Source organism: Cervus canadensis, chromosome 1 (assembly GCF_019320065.1).
Source record: "Cervus canadensis isolate Bull #8, Minnesota chromosome 1, ASM1932006v1, whole genome shotgun sequence".
Lineage (NCBI taxonomy): Eukaryota > Metazoa > Chordata > Mammalia > Artiodactyla > Cervidae > Cervus > Cervus canadensis.
This window is the reverse complement of record NC_057386.1, coordinates 18,781,020-18,791,831: the sequence shown is the minus strand read 5'-3', so window position 1 is coordinate 18,791,831 and position 10,812 is coordinate 18,781,020. Positions and strand designations below refer to the sequence as shown.

The window sequence follows — 10,812 nt, the reverse complement described above, 5'->3', positions numbered from 1 at the left end:
CTAAGGAAAAGATAAATGTTACTGCAAGGTTAGTGAAAGTAAAGATGTACTATTTTCCCAGCCAGATTCACGGGCTCCCTGAATTCTACACACAGGCCCTCTGGAGTGCTCCGCGGTGAGCATGGGTAAGGTCTCCTGCAGGAGTTTGGGAGAAGCGCTCCGTGGGTTTTCAGGGGTGGGGTCGGCGCGTGCTGAGGGTCAGTGGAGGGCACCGCGGAGGCGCCTCCTCCCTCTCCAGGACCCGCACGGCCCCTCCCCTCCCTTCCTGGTCTCCATCTGCCTCTGGAGGAAGTGAAAGCCCCGTGTAGCCAAGAGAGGAGCTCCCAGTTGCCCAGGCGTGCGCTCCCGAGTGGCCCGGCGCTCATCATGCGGCCCCTCCTCCTGCTATGGGGCTGCCTTGTGCTCCCAGGTGAGAAGGGGGCGAGGGTGGCCGGATGTGGGGCTCATCTCCAAGCTCGCCCCCTGGGTCTGCTAGAGGGACCTCCTGAATCTACATTCGCTGTGGCTGTGACGCAGCCCCGCCGCCTGATCCTTCCAGGCTTCGCCCCACCCTACTCCTCCTCCTCAGCCCTCAGAGGGGCCACTTGCTGTTTGTGGAACCGAGAGCCAGGTCTTCCCCCAGACCTGTGGGTCCTGGACCCCTCATGGCTGAGTGGCTGTGAGTGTAGCTTTGCCTCTTTTGTCTTCATTTCCTGACTCGGTGTCAGCCAGGGAGCTGAGAAGACACCCCTTATACTAAACTTAGCAAATATTTCTTGAACTTCTGCTGTAGCACTCACAACAGCCCTGAGAGATGAAGAATTATTCCATTTCATCAATTCACAAACCTGCTTTTCTTTTTTTTTTTTAAATTTTTTAACATAACATTTAGGATGTATAACTGATGTCATTTCCATTGACTTTTTTTTAATGTTACATGAAATCATGGTAGCTCTTAAATATGATGGCATCTTAATTCAGTGACATAGGACATATTATCTATAGGTGAGAAAACAGAGAGGTCAAGCAGTTTTCCCAGGATCACGCAGCTACTAAGCAGCTGTGCTGGGATTCAGACTCCCGGCTGTCTGAATCTAGAGTTTTCCCATCACCAGCCTTCAATACGCCAGGTAGGGAAACAGTAACAGCCCTGCCCCAAGGTCCCTCGGTGGCAGAGTGGAGTACCAGCTCTTACCAGGGTTGTCCCAAGAAGGGAGTGACTGAGGAGAACCTTCTGGTCTTGACCTTGGGACTTAAATCAGGGAATTCCAGCCTTCACACACGCTGCGGTTTCAGGTTACGGATCGGTGGTGGTGGACCCGAAGGAGATCAGTGGCTTTGAAGGTGACACTGTGTCCCTGCAATGCACCTACGGGGAGGAGCTAAAGAAGAACCCGAAATACTGGTGCCGCGAGGCCGGGATCTTCATCTCCCGCTGCACTGAGACTGTCTTCTCTGGAGGATACGGCCAGGAAGGAAGGGTGTCGGTCCACGACAACCCACGGGAAAACAGGTTCACGGTTATCCTGAGGAACCTCACCCTGAAGGACATGGGGAAGTACTGGTGTGGGGTCAAAAAACTGGGCTTCGATAAGACTATGTCAGTCTCTCTGCTTGTCTTTCCAGGTAACAGACATCCCTCCTTCCCTGGGAGGGATTCAGGGTCATGGAGTTGGGGGCAGGGGAATTGCACCTCTCCACAATAGAGGACAGACTGCAACACAAAAGAGGGGTGTTCCTGAGGTGTGACCTGCTTGTTCAATACAGTTTCTTTCTTCTTTTTTTTTTTTTTTTTGTTGTGCTGGGTCTTCATTGATGTGCCCAGGCTTTCTCTAGTTGCAGTGAGCACGGGCTTCTGACTACACTTCTTATTGCAGTGGCTTCCCTTGTTGTGGAGCACAGGCGTGTGGGCCCAGTAGTTGTGGCTCAAGGGCTTAGCTGCTCCAGGGCATGTGGGATCTTTCCGGATCAGGGATCAAACCCATGTCCCCTGCACTGACAGGCAGATTCTTAACCACTGGACCACCAGGGAAGTCCTCAAAACAATTTCATTGAGACTTCTGTTTGGGGTGCCCTGTAGCTGGGGAGGTTCTGAGTAATTGGTCCTAGGGAGCCTAGGGCTCAGGGGTCAAGGGTCAGATGTCTGAGGATGCTGGGAACCAAGGATCAGGGAAGGTGCTGAGGCATTGCTTTTGGACTTGTACCTTCTCCTGGTCTCCTCCTGACAGTCACCACAGCCAAGCTGGGGAAGACAGAGGCTGAGGCCTCTCCGTTCACAGGGACCTCCCTGTCCAAGCACACAGCAGCCTCTCCGTACGCAGGGACCTCTCTTCACCCAGCAACTTCTCCGTTTACAAGGATCTCTCCTCTCCCAGCAACCTCTCCGTATGCAGGGACCTCTCTCCACCCAGCAACCTCTCCATTCACAGGGACCTCTCTCCACCCAGAAGCTTCTCCATTTGCAAGGATCTCTCCTCACCCAGCAACCTCTCCGTATGCAGGGACCTCTCTCCACCCAGCAGCTTCTCCATTTGCAAGAATCTCTCCTCACCCAGCAACCTCTCCGTATGCAGGAACCTCTCTTCACCCAGCAACCTCTCCATATGCAAGGACCTCTCCTCACCCAGCAACTTCTCCTCCTGCAGGGATCTCCCAGCCGGTCACACAATTGGACTCTACCTCAACAAAGGGCGCCAGTTTTGTCCCCAGCAGCAGCTCCAAGTCCAGGTGAGCCCCAGGTGACCAAAGCCAGCTTTCGGGTCAGCACTAAACTATAAGGTGCCTCTGAGCCAATAAGTACCCACTACTCCTTCCTCTGGGTTGCAGCTGCTCACGAAGGGCAGATTCTGCACCATCCCACCCCCTACCCAGCACTACAGGGGCCAGCAGCCCTGTTGCCTTGGACATGCAGGCCCCCATGGTCCCCAGTCCCCACCTCACTCCCTGCCCAGTTTTAGGGAAAGCCACCCTAGTCCAGCAGCTTTTGCCGGAACGCTTTGCGCTGGGCCCTATGCCAAGCATGAAAACGTGGAACCAAACAATATGATTTTTTCTTACCCAACTGGATTCCCAGCTGGAAGGATTGGCTCTTGGGGGGGTTATATACAAACTATGCTTCTCAGGTGGCGTTAGTGGTAAAGAACCTGCTTGCCAATGCAGGAGACATAAGAGATGTGGGTTCGATCCCTGGGTCAGGAAGTTCCCCTGGAGGAGGGCATGGCAACCCACTCCAGTATTCTTGCCTGGAGAATCCCATGGACAGAGGATCCTTGCAGGCCACAGTCCATGGGGTCACAAAGAGTTGGACACAACTGAATGACTGATCACGCACACATACTCCGTTACTGGTAGCCAGGCAACTGCTCACGGGCTCAGACCCTGCTGAAAGTGTCTCCTGGAGTTGGTGATGGGGTCTGAGGCCCCTTCCATTGGGACTAACTGGATGTTGTGGTCCCTGGTGCTCTCTGATCTCCTTGGGAGAGATGAGGGATGTGACCAGGACTCAGAATAAGAATGCCCCGTGTGTCACTGACATCTGGCGACAGCCACCAGGCTCCTTCCATCTCACCCACAGGGTGTCCATCCCACTGATCCGGATCTTGGCCCCGGTCCTGGTGCTGCTAGCCCTTCTGCTGGCCACAGGCCTGGCCGCCCTCGGCAGCTGCGTGTTTCAATGGAGAGAAAAAGGTGAGCCATGTGGACGGGAGGGGTGAAGGGCTGTCAGCCAGCGGTCTCCCTGAGACCCATAATCCCCCCACGACCCCAGAGAGACCTTGTGGGGCTCAGTGTGTGCATCTCAGACATGGGTGTCAGGAGCCCTGCTCCTCTTTTCTGAGGGACCCACAGGGCAGTCCATAAGCAGTTCAAATTGGGGAGCAAGAGACTGGGGGGCTCTCATTTTGCTCTGATCTGTCCAGTCAAGCTCATCAGCCACATCGCTCCCTGTTGATCCCATGAACCCATCCATGTCCAGTCTCTGCAGGTTCTGACCTTGTGTGAGGCCTGACTATAGGGTGGAGTGCTGGCCGGAGCGCTTGAACAGGATGTATCTTGAGGCCCTACACCTGCTGCTGGGTCTCTAGAGATGCTCAGCCCCTTTCAAGACTTAGCTTCAAATTCCCAGCTCTGCCATTTTTTAGCTGTGTGGCCTTGGGCAAGTCACCTAACTTCCTTGAGTCTCCCCAGATATATGGCCTACAGAAATAGAATACAAGCCACATATGTGGTTTAAAATTCCCTGACTGAGTAGCATGGAAACATATACACTACCATATGTAAAATAGATAGCCAGTGGGAATTTGCTGCATGACTCAGGGAATTCAAACCAGGGCTCTGTGACAACCTTGAGGAGTGGAATGGGGTGGGTGGTGGGAGCAAGTTTCAAGAGGGAGGGGACATATGCATACCTGATTCATGTTGATGTATGGCAGAAACCAGCACAATATTGTATAGCAGTTATCCTACAATGAGAAATAAATAAATTTTTAAATAAATAAAATTTTAAATTAAATAAATTTTTTAAAGATTTCCCTCATAGTCACATACAAAAAAGAAGAAACTAGTGGTTAATTCTAATAGTAAACTTTATTTAACATGATATATCCAACACTTTATCATTTCAACAGGGAACCAATATAAAATACTAATTATATATATTCTACATTCAGTTTTTCATAGCATCTTTGAAACCCAGTATAATTCAAAGAAGTCACATTTCCAGTGCTCAATGGACACATGTAGCTCCTGAGGTGGATGGCACAGATAAACCGGGTTTAACTAAAATAACAGTACTGGGAGATGCCATGTGCCAGGCACTGTGGTGTGGCTTATGTTGTTCTATCTCCTTTAATCTCAATACTGTGGAGTTCGGAACTGCTTATTACAAAACCTGGGCTTCCCTGGTGGCTCAGTGGTAAAGAATCCACCTGCGGTGCAGGAGCTGCAGAAGTCAGGAGTTTGATCCCTGGGTCAAGAATATCACCTGGAGGAGGGCTTGGCAGCCCACTCCAATATTCTTGCCCAGAGAATGCCATGGACAGAGGAGCGTGGTAGGCTACAGTCCATATGGCCGCAAAGAGTCAAGATATGACTGAAGCAACTTAGCATGCAGGCATTACAATACCTACAAATACCCCCATTTTACAGGGCAAGAAACTGAGGCACAGAGTGGTTAAGCAGTTTGCCCTTGGTATAGCGGGGAAGTAGTATAGCCAGGAAGCCAAATTTGCAAACTGGCAATGTTGTGCCAGTGCAAGTGGCCGTGGTGGGAAATGATGGGCCTGCCACCTACCTCCTCCTTGTGTGGCCCCCAGGAAGAAATGTCAACTCTGCCCATGTCCCTAGACACACTCAGAGGAGTTGGGAAGAGCCCACAGGGTGAAAACATTCCAATCACAACCTCAGAGCCTCATAGCCCCTTGCCTCTCAAATTGCAGTCCCCAGATGGCAGCAGTGGCATCCCCTGGTAGCCTGGTAGAAATTCAGACTCTAGGGCCCCAACCTCAACCTACTGAATTAGAATCTGCATTTTAATAACATTTCCTATACACATGTTGAGGTTTAAGAAGCAATGACCTGAGCACACAGAATCACTTCCCTAGCCAGTTTCTGGCCCACACATGGGGATTTCCATGTACCAATCTCAAAAGTCAGGGTCACTGCCAAGGGGTTGGGCTTCTCTGCCGAATCTTCCTGCCTGGCAGGCCCCAGGTGCAAGGGGCCGTCCATCTCTGTGGGAGCAGCTCCCAGCTTCAAGGTGCTCCTTCCTGTCTCTTTCAGCTCAACTGGCCTCGGAGACACAGAAGAAGGACAAGGTCCATCTCTCCCACTTGGTAAGGAAGGAGGCAGGCCCAAGCTCAGATGCCCCTGAGGCCAGAAGTCAAGACTCACCCTGAGTTCCCATTAGGTGCCAGCAGGTCTCTGCTTCTGGCCTAGGGCCCGTTCTCATCCCTCTCCTTATAGCATCAAGAGAACATTGGAGCTGGATCCACAGCAGGTCTTTGAGATCATCTAACCCAGCCTTTCTCTAAGTTTGGTACAAACCCCCTTTCAAAACACCTGGGGGTGGGGGCCTATTAGAAACATTCTCTTCTACACCAGTCTCAACCAAATCCTCTAGGGGTGGGGGCCAGGAACCTGAATTTTAAACACAGCCCTGGGGGATTCCGACAGCACACTGGAATATGACTACCAATAAATAGATGCTAGTCTGCTTTTGCAGAAGCGAGCACTGAGGCCCAGAGAGGGAAAACATCTTGCCCAGGGTCACACAGCAGGCGGTGAGTGGCTCCAGAGCTCTCGACCCCCGTTTCTCCTCTTTCCAGAGCACCCTCCTCTGAGCTCCTTGGTTCTGAGACCAAGGCGGTGTGCTACCCTGACGTTCAGACTGAGGGGCCAGGGGCAGGAAGAATGGGAGGGGGGGGGTCCCTGTGCCCATTTTCCTGGAGAGAGGCTACCAGCTCCCAGGCCCCTCCCTGATCCCTGCAAGGAGAGACCCCCCACTTTCCACATCAGCACCCTACAGAGAAGGTCACCCCTTAGAAGATAGCAGCCCCACCTGCCTCCCCCACCCCACCCCACCTGATCTCTCCTTCCTCAGCTGTTTACTGAGATGCCTCCACTCTGATTCCCTTAAACACTGGAGCAGGAAAGAGGGGCTGCCATTGCCTTCTTTCCTGGCGCCAGCAAGGACAAAAGACTCAGGGCGGATCCCCCCAGGGAGGGCCTGCGGTGGGATGGGGTCCTGGGCTGTCCTTTGCTTAGGAAGCAGCTGTTGTTGTCTCAGGAAGTTCAACAAGACCAACGGGGTGGATGGGAGTGAGAGAGAGGTCATGGAGACGGATGCAGGGGCTGACATGGCCACCGCCAGGACTCTCCTCCTGGCTCTATATCCCGGGGCTCGCCCCTCCCCAACTCAGAAAGAGAAGCTGGGCTGGAGGGAGAATCTCCATGCTGCCTCACTACTTGTTTTTCTAGAAGCTTCCCAGGTGGCGCTAGTGGTAAAGAATCTACCTGCCAATATAGGAGACATAAGAGCTGTGAGTTCAATCCCTGGGTCAGGAAAATCCCCTGGAGGAGGACACAGCAACCCACTCCAGTATTCTTATCTGGAGAATTCCATGGACAGAGGAGACTGACAGGCTATAGTTCATAGGGTTGCATAGAGTTGGACACAACTGAAGCGACTTAGCACACATGCTATGCAGAAGTAGAGGCTCATATAGCTCTTGTATAATACAATCCAGAAAATGCCTCCACGCTTGCTGGAATAGCCCAGGGTCCACCGCGTGGGCAGAGGGACCTTTGAGAGATGCACATGCTCCTGGGGCAGAGGGCAGTGGTCCTGGCCACAGCTACATATGTGGTTTGGTCTCTGCCCCCCTGAAGCTCTTTCCTCAAATTCAGTCACCCCTGTGTAGGTGACATTTCTGCAGCTGTTGATGGTCAGTGGTCAGCAGTGGCTGGGTTTTGACTGAATCCCAAAGCTGTCGGCATGGGATTCATGGGAAATGGAAGTGACCCCGGGGGCTCTCTGGTCCAGCCCATTTCTGCCACGTCCTCCCCACAGGCAGGGCTGGGGCCGACAAGGGCCACGAATGACAGCATTTGTGACATCTCTGTCCCCCTCCCCCATGCCTTCAGGCCCTCATTCCCCCTAGTCACATCTCACCTGAGAAATTGTCCTGATTCTTACCTTGTTGCCATCAGCCTGCAGGTGTCACTAGAGGGGGCTCACACGTCCACCTCTACCCCCACCCCCCACAGCTAGGGTATTGCTCAAAGCCAGGGCCCAGTTAGTAGACAAGAGACACTGTCACTCAGAGAAGTGTGCATAAGGCCCTGCCACTATGCATAGCATAAGAAAGAGCTTGGATCTGAGGTCAAATAGTCGCAAGTTCAAGGCCCGGCTCAGCCACTCACCTGCTGTGTGATGTCTGGCGAGTGACATCACCTCTCTGAGCCTCGGTTTTCCCATCTCTCAGGACTGTGGTTAGAACAAGTGAGATGAGCCATCTCGTAGTTATGCGGGAAGTGGGAGCTTCTTTCCTTGGCTTCAGTGCCCATCAGACTGTGGGATCTGCTCAGGGCAGCTGATCCAACTCAGGGCAGCTGTACCCTTAGGAGAAGTGGCTGGGGGCCTCGGCCAGCTCCAGCCTCTGCTCTGCCCAGCTCCTGGGCAAGAGAGTGAGCGGTAGAGGGCCCCAGCACTCAGACCTGAGGACCCATGGGAGCAGCTGAGTGTCAGGAGATGGGCTGCCTCACTCATTCTAGACTACCTGTCTTTCCTCCCTGGGCCTCGGCTTTCTCATCTGATCAAGGAGGGGTTGCTCAGATGGATGATTCCTAAAGAATCTTTTCCTGTGCTGTTTGTTATTCGGTGAGTCTTTGACGTGTCCAACTTGGCTGTCTCTGGCCTATGACAAAAAGCCTGCAGCCTGCAGTCTTCCTGCTTCAAGGAGAGAAATAACAATCATGGAAACAAATTAATCACTGCAGCAGTTCCCAGTTGTCGAGTGTGATAAAACATTATCAGAAATGTTTATTATTTTCCTAAGGGGAATATTTCACTCCCTGTTTTACAGCTTGGGAAATGGGGCCCCAGAGAAGTTAGATGGCTCACCCAAGGTCACACTGAGACATAGTAAATTGGCCGTAGGACTCTGACTCCTAGCCCACCCCGCTGCCTGTCCCTCCTGCTGCTCCGGCTTGCAGCCCATCCCTGCGGCCGAGAACAGGCTGCTCTGACTGAATCTGTGTTTCAGGCTCTGGGGAACAGCTGGGTCCCGGAGTCTGCTGTGATCAAGCTTGCAGAGCCCACTGGGCCTCTTGCTAGCCCCGAGCCCTCTGCCAGCCCCAGAGCGGAGATCCGGTGACTGAGCCAGGTGTGGACAGAGGGCTCCGGGGGCCTGGAGCCGCCTGGCCTGGCTGCACTCTAACAATGCAGGGAAGTGGGGGAGGGCCCTGCTCTCAGCGTCCACCCACCGCACCCCCCATAACCAGAGTCTTGGCCATTTCACCCGGGAAGCCAGGGCTCCTGACTTCACAGCCTCTTTTTTTTCTGACCCAGAAAAATTCTTGAGTAGCATGATGGGAGTGACAGCTTAAAGAGTTCTGGGCTGGCAGGATTCCCACGTCTGCAGTCAGAACCAGGCCTGAGGCCATAAGGATGCTCCCCCAGGGAATGGGGAAGTGGGGGCTGTGAAACAAAGCCTGGGGGGTCCTGGGGAGAAGGAGTGGTTAGTCCTACATCTCTTAGATGGACAGAGGACCAGAGCTTGTGGGAAAGGCCAGAGTGGACCCAGTAGCTGCCTGGAGATCCCCCAGCTGGACTCTGATTTTCACCCCACACTGTTGTCTTTACAGACTTCAGAGGACGACAAAGCTTCTTGGCGGGACCCTGAGGGAGACATGACCCGAGCCTCTACCCTCCCCATGTCTGGGGACGAGCCAGGCTTTTCAAAGTTCAGCTCAGTCTAGCCACCGAACACCCTCCTTGAATCTCTGGAAGAGCTGAACTTGCACTAACTTGGACAAGCTTTCTGCTATGACTTCAGAATCCTCCTGCCAGAGTCCTGGTCTCTCCCTCACCCTCCCCAAGCTTTCCTCCTGCCCATCTCAGCTGACCCTGAAGGCTTCATCAGCCCTGGAGCCTGATGCGGTGGCCTCACAGTTCCAGCTGGAGACTGGGACTTCCCCAAGATGGTCACATCCTTGGGAAAAGCACACAGCCACTGGACCTTCAAGGGGTCAGGCAGGGCTCAGGGGGTCTGGTCGAAGTTTGTATCTGCTATGGGGGGTCCCCTGGGTCTGGGTGCCCAGTCACAGGCCCCTCCTAACTCCCCTTCCAGACCCCACCTTCTCCGCCCTTCTTCCGTCCTCAGACTCAGGGCTGAGTTCTCCCACATAAGCTGGTGAGGAGGAGGGAGCCTGTGGGGTTAGCCTGGATCCTGGTTTCTCAAAGCCAGTTGTGAGCCACCTGCATTCCAGTCCTTCAGGAAGCTGGTTAAACGATGATTCCGGGGCCCCATCAAGAGCTGCCCAAACCAGGATTTCACTGGTGGTCCAGTAATTAGGACTCCATGCTTCCACTGCAAGGGGCCCTGGCATGGTACAGCCAAAAAAAAGAAGGAAATAAACTACCAAAACCATCTCTGAGGCTGGGCCTGGGACTATGCATTTCTTCCAAGTGCACCGGTGATTCTAACACTGGTGTTTGAGTACCAGTGGGCTGGTTGAGCTCTCAGGTCCCTCCAGCTTAGAGAGTCGACGCTTGGTATGTGGAGTCTCCCCCTACCCCCTATAGGGCCTGCTCTGCCCACCACACCATGGCCCAGCTGGGGGCTTTCATGGACCTGCCTGAGTCCAGGCTCAGGTCAAGTGCACATCGGAAAGGCCGAGCCCAACACTGGCCAGACTGGTTGTCTATCCGATCTTGAGGTAGGAGATAGATGGGCTTCAGGCTAGGCATTTACAACTGGCCTCCTCCTATTTAGATTTTTTGGGGACGAGAAAAAATGGGCTTCAGGCCAGACACTTTCAACTAGCCTCCTGTTTGCATTTCCTGAGACAGGAGAAAGGTGGGCTCCAGGTTAGGCATTTATAGTTAGACTCCTGTTTGCTCTCCGAAATGGAAGTAACAATAGAAATGGGGCAAATAGCCAGGATTTGTCTCATGTGGACACTTCAAGATAGCAGTCTTGGCAAGAACAAAGAGGGACTAAGCCTTGTTGGAGCAAAAGATTAAGAGATCCCATATTCCCCCTCCTTTAACCTCAGATGTGCAGATGACACCACCCTTATGACAGAAAGCAAAGAGCCTCTTGATGAAAGTGA

At 53.2% G+C, this 10,812-nt stretch overlaps 1 protein-coding gene across 6 annotated transcripts; it reads left to right on the top strand.

Moving 5' to 3' along the window:
* Positions 1–255: 255 nt before the first annotated feature.
* CD300LG (CD300 molecule like family member g) lies at positions 256–10,135 on the top strand. 6 transcript variants are annotated; one of them, XM_043467513.1, is made up of 6 exons: positions 256–409; positions 1,276–1,605; positions 2,625–2,706; positions 3,554–3,666; positions 5,758–5,810; positions 9,343–10,135. In XM_043467513.1, exons 1-6 carry the CDS (start codon positions 367–369, stop codon positions 9,454–9,456), a joined length of 735 nt encoding a protein of 244 aa, XP_043323448.1. In that variant the 5' UTR covers positions 256–366; the 3' UTR covers positions 9,457–10,135. The 6 variants fall into 6 exon arrangements, with proteins under 6 accessions (XP_043323448.1, XP_043323446.1, XP_043323430.1 ...); XM_043467511.1 differs by having other exon boundaries at positions 2,553–2,706; XM_043467495.1 differs by having other exon boundaries at positions 2,481–2,706.
* The last annotated feature ends 677 nt before the right edge of the window (positions 10,136–10,812 follow it).